The following is an 18,485-nucleotide window of genomic DNA, read 5'->3' as shown; positions in this document are numbered from 1 at the left end:
CTCAAAATACTATTCACTCTTCAAGACTTAACTCTTCAGTTCTCTGACACCTCCAGGCAGATTGACTGTCCCCACTCCATGATCCTAGAGCGTTTTGCTCATTCTTAGTTACATCCCTTGATGCAGTCTGACCTGTGTTAAAGTTGGTGTGTCTTTCTAACTACACTATAAGCTTGCAGAGGTCCAAGGCTGTTCTGGCTTAGGGAAGCTACCTTCCCTTGCTACCTTCCACAGGACTTGTGACAGATGTTCAAGACATGTTTGTAGATTTGATGGAAAATCTGTCCCTTTGTAACCACCAAATAATAGTTTGGTCTCTGTTATGTCACATTACTCCAGGGGTACAAGTGATGGGAAGATATGGAAACGGAACCCTGGTGAAGAGGAAAATAGACAAGATGTTGAGCTGGAATCTAGCTGCCCAAAGATATAGTCCCAGTCAGAGAGTCTCCTGATCCAAGCAGACTGCATCATCTGAACACTCAAGGTCACCTTATTAATAGAAAAGCACAGAACAAAAATCAATGAAAATAAAAGTCAGTTCTTTGAAGAGATGAATTAACATGACAAATCTTTAGCTGGCCTGATCAAGAACAAAGAAAGAAGACTCAAGTTACTAATTTTGGATATGGTTTAGTGGGAGACCTCTTGTCTGGCATGTGCAAGACCACGGGTTTGATTCCCAGCACTGAAAAAAAAAATCTGAATATATTTATAACAAGTAAAGAGATTATGTTGATAATTTCTGCCTTCACTACCGAATTTTACTAAATGTTTAGGAATTGGAACTAATCCTTCACACACATACACACACACACACTCACACACAAGAATAGAAAGGAATACTTTCCAATTCATTTCATGAGTCCAGAATTATCCAGATTCATCACAAGAAAATTATACATCAATATTGCTCATGCATATAGATGCAAAAATTCTTAGCAAAATCCAAGAAAACAAACTTAGAAGCACACCAAAAATTATACATCAGATTAATAGAATAAAGGACAACATCCACATGATCATCTCAATAGATGCAGAACAAAACCCAACACCGTTTCATGACAAAACACTCAAACAGTAAGAATAGAGGTGAATTTCCTCAACTTAATAATAGCACCTGCAAATTCCCCACATTTAGCATTGTAATTAATGATGAAAAACTAAAAAAACTTTTCCCCTAATATCAGGAACAAGACAAGAATGATTGTTCTCACCAATGCAACTCAACACTATGACTAAGGTTCTAGCCAATATATTTATACAGGAAAAGAGAAATGAAAGATACCCAGGTTGGAAAGGAAGAAGTAAAACTGTCTTTATTCATTAATGATCTTGTATATAAAAAATCTAAGAAACACACACACAGTGTTAGGAACTAATGAATGCTTTTAGCAAGGTCACAGGTTACAAGTGATAATACAATATGCAGAACTCAACTTCTTCTTTTTGGTTGTTGACCTTTATTTATTTTTATGTGGGTGCTGAGAATCAAACCCAGTGTGTCACTCATGCTAGGCAAGCACTCTACCACTGAGCCACAACTCCAGCCCTCAAATCCATTTTTATGCAGCTTAAACATGAAATTCAATTTACAATAGCACCAAAAAGGATTAAATACTGAGGAATTTATTTACAAAAAATGTAAACCAAGGGTTGGGGATGTGGCTCAAGCGGTAGCGCGCTCGCCTGGCATGCGTGCGGCCCGGGTTCGATCCTCAGCACCACATACCAACAGAGATGTTGTGTCCGCCGAGAACTAAAAAATAAATATTAAAAATTCTCTCTCTCTCTCTCTCTCTCTCTCTCTCTCTCTCTCTCCTCTCTCACTCTCTTTAAAAAAATAAAAAAAATGTAAACCAAAAATTATAACACATTATTGAAAGAAATTAAATAACACCTAAATAAATGGAAAGATATCCATGCTCATGGATTGGAAAATTTAATATTGTTAAGGTGGTAATACTCCCCAAATTGATCTGCAGATTCAAAACAATCCCTATTCAAACCCCAGCTAGATATGTGTGTATGCATGGTAGGGGTACATGGGCATGTGATTGAACAAATTAGAGCCATCAAGGGGAAAGGTAGCCTGACAGACCTTCTGAGATTGAGAGAGGAAAGTCTACCACTGAGCAACATCTCCAGTCCTTTTTATTTTTTATTTTGAGACAGAGTCTTGATAAATTGCTGAGGCTGGTCTCAAACTTGCCATCCTCCTGCCTCAGCTTCGAGAGCCACTGGGATTGTAGGTGTGCATTATCATGCCCAGCTGGGCAAAGAATTCACTGATACATTTCTCTAAAGAAGATCTACAAAGGAAAAATAAGCTCACAATCATAGCTACCAAAGAAAAACAAGTGAAAACAACACGACATACCACTTTACAGCCACTAAAATGTCTATACTCGAAAAGTCAGAAAATAAATGCTGACAAGGTTAGGAAGAAACTGGAACCCTCACACACTACTTGTAGAAATGTAAAATGGTACCGATGCTTTGAATAATGGTGGCCACTTCTCAAAAGGTTTAGCTTAGAGTTATCATAAAACCCAGCAATTCTACACCTTAGGCATACATGCAAGAGAAATATGCTTCCACACAAAAAAATGTTCCCCGTCACATTATCTGTAATAGCTAAAAAGTAAACACAACACAAATGTCCATCAACTGAAAAAAAAATGTGGCATCCCTATACAATAGAATATGAATTGGACATAAGAAACGAAGTATTGATTCATATTATAACAAGTGTAGGTCTTGAAAACATGCCAATGGAATGAGTCAGTCACCAAAGACCACATATCACATGATTCCATTTATATGAAATGTCCAGAATAGGCAAATTCATAGAGACAGAAAGGAGATTAGTGGGGATTGGAAGGAAATGGGAGATTGACTACCAATGGTATGGGGTTTCTTGTTGGGGAGATGAAATGTCTTAACATCTTGGTGATGGTTGCAAAACTTTATGAATATACTAGAAGCCACAGGATTGTATGCATAAAAAGGTGAATTTTATGATGTGTTAATTATAACTCAATAAAGCTATTTTATATATTAAAAAAACCCAGAGCTACCTTATTGTATCAAATCATAAAGTGGGGGCTCCATTTTCCTAGTGAGATACCTAGTTTTTTTCTTGACTTAAATAAACCACAATATGCCCAACAAGGCAAAGCTTTATTTATTTTTTTCCTCTTCTTCTTTTTTCAAAATTATTCTCCAAAAAAACAGCTGGGTACTTTAAGTGCACAGCCTGTAATCCCAGAGACTTAGGAGGCTGAGGCAGGACAGCAAGTTCAAAGCCAACCTAAGCAACTTAGCAAGGACAGGTCTCAAAGCAAAAAATAAATAATTAAAAAGGGCCTGGGATGTAGCTCAGTGGTAAGGCAAGCCTGATTCAATCCCCAGCACAAATAATAAAATAAATAAAATAAAAAACTCAAAAAGGAAGTTGCACGGATCTCATTTTTTTTTTAAGACTCCTTCTCCCACCTTCCACCTTATTCTAAGAGAATGAGGGTAGGAAAGGAGAACATTTATACTGTAAATTTTTATGAAAGTGGGGTCTCCCGCATACAGGACATTGCCTCCTGTTTTGAGGTTTTTAAAGAGTAAATATCTGTGGCTTCTGCCTGCATTTCTCCTTCTCTTGCTGCTTCTCCTCCTCCTCTTCCTTTTTCTTTTTTTTTTTAGAAAATTTGAGACAGGTCTTGCTAAATTGCTTAGGGCCTCAATAAATTAGAGTATAGCCTAGAGCTTTCGATCTTCCTGCCTCAGCCTCCTGAGTTGCTGGGAATTACAGGCAGGCACCCCCATGCAGGCTTCCTCTCTTACTTCTAAGCACATGTGGATTTTCCTTCTGTAATCTTTCCTCTCTCAATCTCAGAAGGTCTGTCAGGCTACCTTTCCCCTTGATGGCTCTAATTTGTTCAATCACATGCCCTTCACTGGGATTTTGAATTGGGACTGATTCCTCAAGGGATCACAGCTTGGGAGAACTATTCTGGTCCTGTTTTTGTTTGTTTGTTTGTTTAATTTTTTATTTTTGTTTTCCTTTTTCTTCAGGTATTTCTTGAATTTAAGAACCCTAACTTGGTCACTTCATATATTCAAGGACTAACAAATTCCATATCATTGTCTTGATTCTCCCATGGCAGGGACAGAATTTGTCAGGGGTGTCTGGACAAGGAAGGAGGAGGACTCTGAAGTTATGAGTAGTCATGATCTGAACACCTGTTCAGTGTTTAATGTTTTAATTGAAGCTCTAAATGATTCATTGACTTTTAACTGGATCAAGGTACGTTGTCTCTTGGGCCAATACAAAGACTCTCAAGAAATTCATTTGGTATGGATTCTGATTGAGCCGAAGAGAAAGAAGGATTAGAAAAAGAGGGCATTTAAACTTGACTAGAGGCAGAAGCTCCCAGCCTGAGATCTTTCTCTGACCCCTAAGAAAAGTATCCTTTGTGGTAAGTGTCGAAGACTTTGGGGCTGACAGGGACATTCTAGACCATCCAGTCCCACATTTTCTAGACAAAGGAATTCACATTCTGGGAGGTGAAATGATAGCGTAAACTGGGGTTGGGTTTGCTCTGAATCCCTGTCCCAGGGCTTATTTCCCTTGTTGGCAGCCACATGGTTGAATTTACTGGCTCTTCCAGGTTTCAGAGTTTGGTGAGAAAGTCAGACAATATTTTGGATTTGGAAAATAGTTGCTGATGGAAACTTGCAAGGCCTCGCAAGAAGTCAGCAAAGAATTGGAGCAGTTTCTAGCAGCTCTAGTCCTCTTGCTTACTTCCTAGGTGTGGGGACTGGCAGCAGGGTTTGCATTGAAATGGGAGTGTTAGTGTAAGCACTTCCCACCCCTCTTCAATTTTCCAGAGCCCTTGAAAACAGGTTAACCACTAAAAGGTTGGCAAAATTACTTCTGTCTCTTTCCTCTGCATGACCCAGTCAGCTGGAACTGGATTGTATTTACCTAGAAGGATTTCAGTCAAATATCCAGAAGAGAGTGTGAGGAGGAGGTCAGTTCAGAAATCAGGGCTGGACTTTCCCCAGGGATGGTAATGATTTATCTGGCAATTTGTTCTGGGCAGGGAGAGCAATAGCATGCCTTGCTGTTTCTGACAGAGGCAGAAGAGTCTGGACACCATTCTCTGAGTGAAGGCAGAGAAGGAAATAGTTGTGTTTTTCAGCTACTAGTGGGCATGACCAGTTGAACTCATGCTTAGAGAACTTCCCAAGTTTCAGGAACTGTTCAAGGTCTGGCAGCCCACTCATAAATAAGATGTGATCCCTGCATGCAAAGAACTGTAGACAGACAGAAGACTGAAAATTTTAACACAAAGTGGGCAGTGATAAGCCCTGGAAGTTACAGAGTACAGAAGAGGAATGTGCAATCTCCTGGGGTTCAGGAAGTTTTCATAGATGACACCCAAACAAAGAAGTAGGCCAAGAAAGAAAGCCACAAGCCTCACAGGGGAAAGAACCACATGAACAAAGGTGTGGAATCTGGGTGCGGGGGAAACATAGGCGGGTGGCCGTGGTGTTACTAGAGCAGGAGGGGTGAGATGGGAAGTGTGGGGAGTTAAGGCAGTAAGGCAGGTGCATGCCGGGGCGGGGAGTAAGTTGTGGGAAAAGCATAGACTTTATTATAACCAGCAAAGAGGAAACTTCCCAAGGAGGTCCATATTTTCAATAGATTGCTGCAGTGTAGACTTGGGGTGGAGGAGACAAGCATGGAGTCAGGGAACAATGTGTAAGAGATGATGGGTGCCTGATACAAGGTGTTCTTAATGAGACTAAAAGGCAAGGATGGGAAAAACAGCCACGGAGTAGATGCTGGCGGAAACTTGGTGCGTAAGAGAGAAAAATCCAGGGAGGCTCTCAGGTTTCTGGCTTGTGCACGGGTGAATCATGGCACCGTAAACTCAGATAAGAAATACCGGAAAGGGGCTGGGGATGTGGCTCAAGCGGTAGCGCGCTCGCCTGGCATGCGTGCGGCCCGGGTTCGAACCTCAGCACCACATACCAACAAAGATGTTGTGTCCGCCGAGAACTAAAAAATAATAAATATTAAAAAATTCTCTCTCTCTCTCTCTCTCCTCTTTCACTCTCTCTTTAAAAAAAAAAAAAAAAAAAAAGAAATACCGGAAAGGGAGAGTGATGTTGATGATGGCTAGCAGTTATTAATCACTTATATGGACCAGGCACTGTACCAAGGGTTTTCATGCATTTTTTCTTAACTCTATGAAGTAGACATGAATAATGAGGATGAGGAAAATGAAACTTTGAGATGTTGAATTAGCTTGGCCAGATCCACACAACTGGTGAGTAGTGGGAAATGTTTAGAATCAAGGCAGCCTGGCTCTACCAACAATGCCGTTAAGCACCAGGCATGCGTGTAAGGGAAGAGCCTGGTGGGACCCGCAGTGGAGCGGTCTGGGCACAAGAGCATCCCTAGGGTCCAGATCATGACAAAACCCAGAAATGTGGGTGAACTTCTGAACAGTGACCAAAGTGCAGTGCACGGGGAACCCTGAAATTGAAGTAGACAGACTGTAAGGGGCACAAATGAGACCAAAACAGGCCTCTCTGAATTTTAAAACCAATCTGCTATCTGGGCAACAGAAAACTGGGCAATCACAAAGAGCCACATCAAATAGAAATGTCCAAGGTAAGCTGACATCACTTATATAGTTACTATGTTGCATAGTATTAATCCTAGTCAGGGAGCATTTTACTTAAATAGTAATAATACTATGGCACAGTTTCCCAAATTATATCTTGTGGATAGTAGTACCTGGAGATGTTAATGTTTGGGTAAAACATGGTTTTGGAATCAGATAAGTTTAATAAGTGCAGGAATGATTTAGATAAAGAGCCAAATCCCTGGTTTTCACTTTTCTATTTGTCAGAGGTGGTACAGTGTCATGACTAAGATTGTAAGCACTGGAAACAAGACATCTTGGGTGTGAATCCTCCACTGGGTCCTAACTGATGTTAGTTTCACTTCAAATGATAGTTTCACTCTATTGCACTGATTTTGAAACACTTAGAATACAGCCTGGCAAAGAGTGAGCTTCCTTAAAGGTTAATTAATATTATCTATAAACCACACTATTATTAACAAATCTCCCTGATATTCTATATAGAGTTTACTTCCCTATATACATACACTGAGAGTCACGTTTCTGAAAAGTCAAGTCTTGGCTCTGACTCCTGTTAGCTGAATTTCTTTGTTCCCTGACTTCTATCCCACTACAAGCCTTACTGGGCATAACTGAGCTCTTTCCCTGCTCTACTCCAGAGAAGGAGAATAGGGAAGAGAAGGATTTATGCCCTGGCAGCCTGGCATCTGAAGGACAATTGCTGGCTCATAATCACCTTTGTCAAAAAAGTCTTTGAAAAAAGTCATCTTCTGGATGGACAACGGCCTGTACCAGAGCATACAGTTTAGCAAGTGGAATGTAGGCTGTATCTTAGTCCTCACTTGCTTCCTTGGTTGAATGCCCTTGTGTAGTGAACAGACTGCATAACCATACACAGCAGTTTTGACCTTCAAGACTTGGAAAGGGCTGGAAGCTAAGGACTACTGGGGAAAGAGGGTACTAGCCCTTTCTCCAAGCAGCCCATAAGATTTGTTCTGCAAAAGCCTACTTAGTATATAAATCATCCTTCCTCCTCTCCTCCCTTCCTTGGTATGCCCCGCCCCCCATTCATTAACACAGAAGCTGACATCAGAATACCCTTCCTGTGAGGGGAGACCACTCACTGGCTTTGCCTGGAATCCCTGATTGAAAGTAGAAGACAGAGCTATAGAAAGCAGAGGCAGGAAGGGATGATCTTCCAGGTTTCCCTTGACCCATAATGAACCCATAATTTACAATGTTCCCAATCAAAGCAGGCCAGGGCCAGAGCAAGTCTGACTTCCTGACAGTGGCTTGGAGCAGGAAGAGAAAAAGATGGGCATGAGAGCTATCCTTGGGAGCTTCCTAATCTCCACTGTCTTCTGGCCAAAATGCCTGGCTCCCAATAAAGACTATCATCCCTTTGGGTTTCCGGTATGAAATGGTCTGGAAAGGAAAAAGCAGACATTTCCTGGGAGTCTTTTCTGGGGGTGAGTGGGGTACAGTGGAGGGCAGAAACACTACCAATATGCATGAACAGCACAAACACGTACACATCTAGGCAGAGGGGCTTCTGCCTAGAATCACCACTTTTTGGTCTACTAGCCAAACTTAGCCTAACTAGCACGGATATGGCAAGGGCTCTACCCTTTCGGAACCTTCTCTAGAAAGTGAAGAATATGGATAGGCTGATAAATTTTAAGACTCCTCAACTGACAGGCTTTGGTCTACACCTCTAGGAGTCTCTGTTCAATTCCCCTCTAGTCCTGTCTAAATGGACCCGTGGGGACAGGCCGACAGGAGCACATGGTTTCCTCTTACCTCTATCCCCAAAGAAACCCAAGGCCACAAACCTGCAAGGACAGCATAGGCCTGTGTACCCAAGACAAAGCGGCCCATTCACAATTTTGCTTAGGGTCTGCCTCCATTGCCTTCAAAGATAAATACGGGCTGAGGCCCCAGCTGGGGAGTTAGGTCTGAAGGCCTTCAGGCTCAAGAACAAAGACTGAGCTGGAGAAGGGAAAGACCTTTTCAGAATGTGAGGAGAGGGAAGCCCCCGCCTGCTTATGCCTTTATTTTTCATAAGGCTGGCTGTTCCTCTCTTACCCACAGGTTTGGAGGGTTTAGGGGGCGGGGGTGTCCTCTCTTTTTGAGGCTGGTGCCTTCATCTCCTCCCCGTCTCTCCTAAGGTTGAGATCTGTGCTCCTTCCCATCTGCTCTCTGGGTCTGAAATCTCCATCCCCCTCTTCCTTTTTTTCTCCTTGGGATTGGGGTCTCTACGCCCCTCCCTTTTCTCCTTTCTTGGGCCTGGCCCCTTCAGCCCTTTTCGGGCCTGGCCTCTCCAGCCCCAGCAGAGGGGTCTGCATTCTTTTTTTCCCCTCTTCCTAAGGCCACAGTTCCCTGCCCCCACTCTCCCCAACTCCCCCTCCCTCCACCCCGAGGCATTGTGGGAGGAAACAAGATGTGGGGCGAGAGCGGCGCGGGGAGAAGCCCGCAGTGCGGGGCCGGGCGGGCGCAGCCAATAGGGATCGCGGACAGCAGCGCGCGCGGCGGGGGGGCGGGGGCGGGGCGCTATTTCAGCGGGGGCCGAGCGTCGGCCTCGCTCAGCGGCAGAGCGAAGCGGAGCGGCGAGGCCCCAGCACGTAGCAGGCGGGCGGGCCGGCGGCGCGAGGCGGAGCGCGGGCGGCCGGTGAAGCTCTAAAGGCGGACGGCGGCGCGAGAGCTCGGCCCCGGGCTGCGGGAGCCGGACATCGCGGCGGCGGCGGCTGCTGCAGGAGGAGCCCAGGGGACATCGCCCGTGCCCGCGCTCTGCCTCAGCCCATCGCTGCTCCCCCGGGGCCCGTGAGGACTCGTCTCGGTGAAGGTGAGGGGTGGGTGGGACCCTGGGCGCCGCGCCCGCGACCGTCGCGTGCGTGTTTTAGCTCGCCAGCCTTGGCCGCCAAGGCCCTGCGGCCTCCTCGCCCCAGGCCTCCTCGCCCTAGCCTGACCCCAAGGCCTGGAGCGCCGTGGCCCCGCCGCCTTCGGTGTACGGCTCAGCAACTCCGCTCACCCCCGGCGCCCTTCCCGGTCTGCGCAGCGCCGGCTTCGCCACTCTGTGCCCTGGCGACCCTCGTGGCACCACTGGAGGCCCCAGGCTGCGGCGTTGCCTCTCCCACACCCCCCGGGAGTGTCCCTGCGCTGCGTTGAGGCCTCTAGTGTCTGGGGCCAGGGAGAGGGCTTCGGCGTGACGCGGCTCCTCCTGCCGCCGCCACCCTCTGGGGCGTCCTTCCTGCAGCGAGGACGCCCAGTCACTCCGGCGCTGCTCCAGGCCGGGCGGGGGAGGGCGACTGACCGGCCGAGGCCTACAGACCTGGCTCGGCCGCGAGGGCCGGAGGTGGGTAGAACCAGTGCCTTCTCATTCCCAGGTGCTGCCCCTCGGGGCCCCGCTCTCTGGGAAACCGGATGGTGGAAGGTACAGCCCCCTTGGAAGATTTGAAGGAAGGAAATAGCGTTTTATGTGTGTTGGCGAGTGGGGAAGGGAAAAGCAATCCATGACGTTCGGACTTAGCCTTTTTTTTTGTTGTTGTTGTTTGTTTTTTGTTGTAAAACCGGGGATAGGATGGGAGCTGTCCAGGAGCGCCCCTTTCCTTTGCAAAGGAGCCCTCGATTCATGACTGAGGCTGCTGGTTTTGGGGCCTCTGGCCATCCCTTTCTCTGGAGGCCCAGGTCTCTCTCATTTTTCCTTCAGGAGAGAGTAGGCTGGGCATCTCCCTATCCTTTTCTCACTGGCACCTTGGACAGGGTTAGTTGGGGCTGGGCCTTACCTCTCAGTTGCCTGAGGGGCCAGGGGTGAAGAATCGAGGCATTGTAGTCACAAGATTAACATTATGTAACCGCAGGCTCTCTCCTGGGGAGTAAAGTGGCTTTTAATTACTGACAGAGTTGTTCCTTTGGACTTTGGGATGAGGCAGTGGAGCTGGTGAGCTTGCTGGCAAAATGGTGCCAGTTTCATACTTGATCTTCTACGTCTCTTAGCAGGCCCCACCCCCACCTCTGGATTTGTAAACAGTGCCCCCTTCTGAGTGGTAACCTGGAATAGGCCACCAGGTGACACTATATTTCTTGTAAGAAAAGCCTTCTAATATCAGAACCTTCTCCCAGTGCTGCTCTCATACTTTTGCTCAAAACCCATTGAGGTTACCCTATTTATCTCATTTTAGTCATTGGCTTTTGAATTGAAAATGTTTGTTTGCCCAAGGTCACTTGGCTAGTCAGGTCTTGAACAGGGTTTTCCTGACCTTTTCTTCAGTCTATGGTACTCACAGACTTCTTAAGGCTCTGACTTTCTCTCTCAAGTGTGGGGGTAGAAGGGGTGATCTACTAACTCTTTGCTCTGCCAGTGTCTGCTGAGGTGGAACCAGCCCTGCTTAGTTTGACTGGCCTAATCTGAGACTGCCACCCAAGTGCCAGACAAGTGTGCCTTGGATGAGGTCAGGGGCTTAAGGGCTTCTTGGCTGGCAGCTGGCATACATGCATTCTGTGCATTCTGTAGGCTGAATAATGGTTGACAGTTCTGTTTTCCCTTTCAGCCCATCCAGCCTACGGACTAGTGTGGACTCAGATCATAGTGGCCTATAATGATAACACAGGGATCTCTTCTTCAGCAGGCAAGCAGGCTGCTTTTGTAGCCTTGTATCATACAGGCCCAGACTGACAGCATTTTTATTCATTTGATTGGGCCAGAGACACTTTTAAGGGTGGGATGAGGGAAATTGTTTCTGTTCTGTGTGATGGGACTGTGGTCAAGGAGGGCAGAATTTTGCAGCTCATCCCTCCCTGTTCCTGCAAAGAACCTGGCATGCTATAGACTGCCATGCAACTCCTGGCCAGCCCTCTTGGGATTTCTCTCGTTCTGTGAAGGGTCTATGCAATGTCTGCCCTGAACTCTGGTTGCTACATGATGAATGTTATGGCCCAGTTAGCAGGGATATGAAACATGTCTGTTAAAATAACAACAGGTCTTCACCTTTCTTAGGTATTTGTTTTTTCCAATCCTCTATCTCCAGGTTTTTCCCAATCCTGTTTTATTTATTTTTTATTTTTTAATTTTTTTATGATCTTAAATGTTTTTTATTTATATATGACAGTGAATGCATTACGATTCTTATTACACATATATAACACAACTTTTCATATCTCTGGCTGTATACACAGTATATTCACACCAATTCATGTCTTCATACCTGTACTTTGGATAATAATGTTCATCACATTCTACCATCATTAATAACCCTATGCCCCCTCCTTCCCCTCCAGTCTCTCTGCCCTATCTAGAGTTTGTCTATTCCTCCCATGCTCGCCCCCTCCCTATCCCACTATGAATAAGCCTCCTTATAACAATGAAAACATTCATCATTTGTTTTTTGGGGGCCAATCCTATGTTTTAAATAGGGGAAAAGTCTCAGTATTCTCTAAGAGAAGATATTCTCTCCCTAACACAATACCTTTTACTTCACTTAGTAGGTAATATTTTTTGCATAAGTGAATAAATTTTACATAAGCAAGCAAAAATCTAAGGAAATGATGGATCATTTTAGAACTGGGTCTAAAATTCAAGGCTTTCAAAAATTGGTTTTTAAAAGAAAAATAACAAACCAGAAGAAAAAAATTGAGCTTTAAAAATTGAACATTACAGGGGAGAAGCAGAGAGAAGGATGGAATGAGTTGACTAGCCTAATCTGAGACTGCCACCCAGCTTCTCTACCTCTTGGTAGGGGGCATGTCAGCCCTAAGTATTTAAAAGATTATTGTTGTCTCTACTGCACTGGGCATTGGTGACCTATAATGTACTCCTTTTCATTTGTATAGAACAGGGGTTGGTATGTAATATATATATTTTGGTGAAGGGTCAGATAATAAATTTTGGGTCTTGCAGACCATACAGTCACTCAGAACTATTCAATTCTGCCATTGTAAGCATGTTCCTGTATCACTTATTATACAAAAACAGGTGGTGACTGAATGGATAGCTCCCTGTATAGACTCCTGTTATCAGATGCTCTTAATAAAACCTTAGTTAATTCTTATAACAGTTCCCACTATAGAGAGCTAACTTAATTGTTGAAATAGAAGTAATGATACAGAAAAGCTTGTCTAAGAATACAAGGGTTTAAAGTCAGGACTGTTGGTTTCTAGTCCATCTTTTTCCTTACTGTCCCCCCCCCCCCCCAGTGCTGGGGATTAACTCAGGGCCTTACATGCTAGGCAGAGGCTATACCCCACTGAGCCATATCCCCAGCCCTAGCCCCTCTTCTTTCTGCTATGATACTAATGATGTAATAATGGTCATTAGATCAAGATCTTATCCAGTGTTATGCCATCTGGCTTATCCTCAGGATAATCTGCAGTTCCCATTTTACAAAAAATGGCAATACAAAGATAAAGTAGCTTGCCAAGACACAGCTAAGTGATGTCAGTTTGGTTGTCAGTACTGTATAGAATACTAGAAATAGATGGCTGTTAGAATTAGAAAAACCTCATTTTATATAAGATAAAAATCATGGGTTGGGACTATGTTTCTGCTGTGTTTTCTGTATTCCCACTTTTGTACTTCTTTCTCACTGAAGCCCTCTACCCAGAAGCTCATGGTCATTGTTCACAGCATGGAGTTAACACCCTTACCTTTGCTGCTTCTTCTGCAGTGTCACGATGTCTGACCGGAAGGCAGTGATCAAGAACGCAGACATGTCTGAGGACATGCAACAAGATGCCGTTGACTGTGCCACACAGGCCATGGAGAAGTACAACATAGAGAAGGACATTGCTGCCTATATCAAGAAGGTATACCAGGAGAGCCAAGGGTTTGAAATGGCAACTGAGCTGGGCTCTACAGAGGGCTAGAGTTGAGGACATAGGAAAATAAGGATATTCAAAGCAAACAAAACCTAGGAACTTGTGAAGCAGACAAATTAGGGAGGGAATTGAATTGACAAAGCATTCACCTTAGGAAGGTTTTTTGTTTTATAAGTTCTTAGGGCCTCATTGTTTCCCAGGCTGCCCTTGAACTTGGGATCTTTTTGCCTTGGCCTCTTTAGTCTCTGGGATTATAGGCATGCACCACTGTGCCTGACTCTTGTTTTAATTAATTAATTAATTAATTTTAAATATTTTTTTTTTAGTTGTAATTGGACACAATACCTTTATTTTGTGTGGTGCTGAGGATCAAACCCAGTGTCTGGCTCATGCTAGGCGAGCACTCTACCGCTGAGCCACAATCCCAGCCCTTGTTTTATTTTTGAGATCAGGTTTTGCTACATATCTGAGCTGGCCTTGAACTTGAGGTCCTTCTGCCTCAGCTTCCCAAGTAGCTGGGATTATAGGCAGCAGCCACCACCATACCCAGCTCACACTAGGGAGTTCTTAACAGAAGCTCTACTAGGCATGTAGAGATAATTAGGTGACTAAGACATTGGGGAAGAATAAAACTATATAGAGAAGCTTCAGAATTAAGCATTACTGCCTTAATTTAGAACTATTCAAAATTAAGATTAAGAATATTTGAATGAATGATCATGAATAAATGTTCAGAGCTCTTCATCACTTAGAGTGGGTATTATAAAGCCAGACATGGTGGCACAAACCTGTAATCCCAGTGACTGAGGCAGGAGGATTAGAACTTTGAGGCCTAGCCTCAGTATCTTAATGAGATCCTAAGCAATCTAGCAGAGACCCTTCGCAAAATGAAAAACAAAGGGCTGCAGATGTGGCTCAGTGGCTAAACACCCTGGGTTCAGTCCCTGGCACACACACAACAAAAAAGTGGGTATTATAATCTCACAATGTAGGGAGTTTTCTTTCTCTCTTATTTTTATGTGTGCTGAGGATTGAACCCAGGTCCTCACATGTGCAAGGCAAGTGCTCTACCACTGAGCTACATCCCCAGCCCCACCCTCTAATAAGAATGGGCTTGATATGTAGTCATCCCTTAGTTTTGGTAGGAAATTTTATCCAGGACCCCTGTCAGATATCAAAATCCACACTTCATATAAAATGGTATAGTATTTGTGTATAATGTACACATATCTTAAATCATCTCTAGGTTACTTTAATAGCTAATATACAAGTAAATGCTATGTAAGTAGTTGTTCTTACTATATTGTTTAGTAGGAGATAATGACAAGAACAAAAACGTATACATGTTCAGGACAGATGTAATTTTTTTTTCTCTGAGTATTTTCCATCTGCGGTTTGTTGAATCCATGGATGCAGAATCCACAAATATGGAGGGATGACTGTATAATTTCTTAAATGGATGATTAGTATTGGAGTGATAGGTTTGGTCCCTGAAAACTTCTTAAATGAATGGGTGAAGGATATGGTTAACTCTGTGAGGAGGCACCAGCATTAAAAATAAGAAATGGCTAACTGGGTTCCCTGATTCCCAGCCAGAACATGTGTCCAGTGAAGGCATAGTCCTAATCTTTGATAATCTTAGCTCTGGCATCCCAAGAAAGTGGTAGCAGTCTGGTTCCTAACAGTAGGATATGGTCGGTCGGTAGGGTTTCCTTGAATTTTACAGAATCTATGGATTTCCTACTGATTTGGGTGGGATGAAAAGAGGAAACTCTGGATTGTGTGTATGGATCCTGAGCGGGTGCAGAACAAGATGGGGTTGCTGGTTCCTCGCTAACTAATGGCCTTTCCAGGGAGAGAAAACAGAATCCTAGAACTTTGTATCCAAAGTAATCCTTAGATTATCTGATCCAGCTTTCTTGTTTTGCTGATGATAAAAATGAGACCCAGAGAAGTAACTGACTTTCCCATATTACAGAGTTCAGGATTGAAGCTGGGTTTGATTTTCTCTTTTCCTTAGTACTTCTTGGAAAGTACCAAATCTATTCCCCAATGCTGATCATCCATTTAAAAAAATTATAGTCAGTCTTCTGTATCTTTGGGTTCTCTCTGTATTTAGTACTTCCTGTATGGTATGGAGGCTATGAAGAAGCCAAACGGGTTATATGTTGAGCACCCTGTGTGATGAAGAGCCCCAAGGTTAGCAGCGTTGATCCTTTCATGATAGAAGGCTACTGCCCTTTCACAGCCATGTCAGGGTACATCTAGGCAGACAGCCGCAGGGTAGAGAGAGGGCTGCTTCTGATTAGCTTAGGGATTTCCTGGGTGGTTTTGTGCTCCTTGATAGAAATGAGGAAATCACCTTGATCTAATGGCTGAGGTCTTTTTTTTGGTGTACAAGCCTGCACGGTTGCTTGGCATACAGGATTGCCTTTAATGTTGATTTTATAAAACTGCTTCCTAGTACTCCTGACCTTCAGTCCGCATTTGCTCTAATATCTTGGTTTATGGCATTTGGAAAGCTGGTTTAGTAACGTGTGAGGCAGTGGGCAGCCAGTCTTCATTTTCCATGCTGTATTTCACTGGAGTGGTCCTTCATTCCACTAGCCTCTGATCATTTTATTGAAGAATCATAGGGTGGGCTTGGAGTGGTGTGAAGGGTGTAGGATAACTAGGAGGAGAGATGATCAGAGTGTAAAGTGCTAGAAGGCTCTATAGGGAGGAATAGTGGAGCCTTTGTGATGTTCCATTATTGATGAGAGGAGGAGTGTCCTGGCCAACCTTAGAACCTGAGCTCCTGAGGTTCAGGAGCTGAGGCTGGGGGTGGGGAGGTGGTAACAACTAAATGTATGGGTACTAGAGTTGCAGGGAGAGACTTCCATTCTGATTTCTCATCGTCCAACTACCTTAATCACCTTTCTTCTCTTCCCCTTTTATTCTTTTTTTTTTTTTTTTTTTTTTTAGGAATTTGACAAGAAATATAATCCTACCTGGCACTGTATCGTGGGCCGAAATTTTGGCAGCTACGTCACACATGAGACAAAGCACTTCATCTATTTTTACTTGGGTCAAGTTGCAATCCTCCTCTTCAAGTCAGGCTAGGTGGCCGTGGTGAAGGTGTCAGTGGCGGCGGCAGCGATGGCAAGCAGGCAGCATTGCTGGGACTGTTTTGCACTGGGGCCAGCATCAGGATGTCCTCTCCAATGGCTGTGCTACTGCATGGACTGTATACTCGATTTCATGTGTATGTCGCAGTAAACAAAACCAAACTTCCTTCTGTTTAGTTGCCTGGGGAAGAAGGCTGCTTTATGTTTATTTTTCAAGACTTTAATTTTTTTTTTTTTTTTTTTTTTTGGTTGTATTGCACTAGGAAATCTCTCCCATCCCTCCTTATTCTCTTTCTCTCCCTATATAAAAATACAAATCCCAAAAGATGAGGAGGGCTGAGGAAAGAAATAGGTCTCTGGAGGTGGAACTAAAACTGTGCAGCTGCCTCTTCCTGGTGGTGGGTACTTCTTTGAGAGGACCAGGGAGGCTGCAGGAAGACAGTGTTAGAATTGGCAAGGAGAAAGGAAAGGGATAGGAAGGAGGGTGGGGGGATTGATCTAGTACCAGGGAGACTATTCCACTGAACTGTGATTTTTTTTTTTTTTTCTGGCTTGGGGCAGAGGGTGGGGTGGGGATGGGTTCTTTTAGGGGCCCTGTGATGTGTCTGTGGTGTGTGGGAGTGGGGAGCAGACTTGTCTTGCTGTCTTTGTCAGGATTTCTAAGTAAGGGCTGTGTCTTTGTGGATTACCTTATTTTATTCTTCTTGCCAGAGATCATACTAGGAGGATGTTGTGGGTAGGATTAGCTTGAATTTCTTTTTTTCTTTATGTTCTTTCCTGTCTGCTCCCTGCGTAGCCCTCAGTTTACTCATTCCTCTGGAGTTCTCTTAGAGCAGCCTGTTAGTTGGCTGGTAAGGGAATTTCTGGTGACTGTAGTTCTTTAGTTAGGTCTTAGCAATCAAACCAAATCAATGTCTCCCTTGATTCTCGTTTGTGTATGTGTGTATGCTTGTATGTATGTATGTGTGTGTGTGTGTGTGTGTATGTATGGGATTGGGGTAGAGGGGAGGGAGGAGGGACAGGACAGATGGAATCTCTAGGGTGTATAAGTAGGAGGCACAGTTCTAAGTGGGCCTTTATGTTAAAAACCTCTGGAGTGTCTGTTGTGGGGTTGAAGACAGGTGTCATCTAGCCCAGAGACTGCTTGCCTTATGGCTGTCTGCTCCTTGAGAAAGAAGGCTTTGGGAGGATCACCTAGGGCAAGATAGCCATACTGCCATCTGCCCTGGAGCTGGGTCTCAGTGGAGGGGGAAAGTGACTTTGTGGATGGTTGCAGCTTCTTGTGGGAGGTGGGAATGAAAGTAATAAAAGGCTGAGAGGGCTTCATTGGAACTTAAAGACTTGCAGTCATGAAGCCCCATATATCAGGAGGTAAACTAAGGCCTGTGAGTAGGAGGAGATTCCAGGAAGGATGTAGGGAAATCTTGTATTGATGACATAGGAGTGGGGTAGGGGTGGGGTGGTCATTGCTGATCAAGCTGCTGATTCTCATGAATCATTCAAAACTCTCATGTGTAGGGTTGACACTGTGGGGGGTTGGGGAAATCCAACTCATTCTTTTTTGTTTGCAGTCAATTCTTGGGGCTAGTGGGGGGCAGACTTCCCTAAGCCCTAGTGTGCCGAGCTTTCTTTTTAATGTTGGCAAGGGAGGGTGGGAACTGGGGTGGTGCCTGAGTTCCCTATATCTCTTCAGTTTTGATATAAAATTGTTTGCTTTTAATTTTTTTTTTTTAAATGAATGTCCAAATCTGTTTTCCCCTGCCCTCCCAGACTTTGTGTGGCCAGTTGGAACTGTCTGGTTTGTGTTCATCTCTCCCTCATTTCTGGAGCAGGGGCTAAAACCCTGCCACATCTCCTATGCTCTGCATCCACGCCTCTTTTGGACATTAAAGGTCGATTGATGCACCTCTGA

General features: G+C 44.3%; 1 protein-coding gene and 1 long non-coding RNA gene across 2 annotated transcripts in view; one reads left to right on the top strand and one right to left on the bottom strand.

Moving 5' to 3' along the window:
- Positions 1–11,694, bottom strand: part of LOC308636773 — a 21,902-nt gene extending 10,208 nt beyond the window's left edge. Inside the window, exon 1 of the long non-coding RNA XR_014019475.1 lies at positions 9,623–11,694. This is a non-coding gene — a long non-coding RNA (uncharacterized lncRNA). The remainder of the gene's footprint in view (positions 1–9,622) is intronic.
- DYNLL2 (dynein light chain LC8-type 2) lies at positions 9,232–18,485 on the top strand. Its single transcript, XM_081272476.1, has 3 exons — positions 9,232–9,498; positions 13,316–13,454; positions 16,431–18,485. The coding sequence occupies exons 2-3, from the start codon at positions 13,323–13,325 to the stop codon at positions 16,566–16,568; spliced, it is 270 nt and encodes an 89-aa protein (XP_081128602.1). The 5' UTR covers positions 9,232–9,498; positions 13,316–13,322; the 3' UTR covers positions 16,569–18,485.

This window comes from Spermophilus citellus (genome assembly GCF_964194105.1).
Source record: "Spermophilus citellus genome assembly, chromosome: 17".
NCBI lineage: Eukaryota > Metazoa > Chordata > Mammalia > Rodentia > Sciuridae > Spermophilus > Spermophilus citellus.
This window is presented reverse-complemented; position numbering and strand designations above follow the sequence as displayed.

Excerpts from the sequence above, each read along its gene's own strand:
- DYNLL2 (XM_081272476.1), top strand. The coding sequence starts at position 13,323 with ATGTCTGACCGGAAGGCAGTGATCAAGAACGCAGACATGTCTGAGGAC. Across the intron at positions 13,455-16,430 it reads TTGCTGCCTATATCAAGAAG|GAATTTGACAAGAAATATAA; the intron begins GTATACCAGGAG and ends TTTTTTTTTTAG.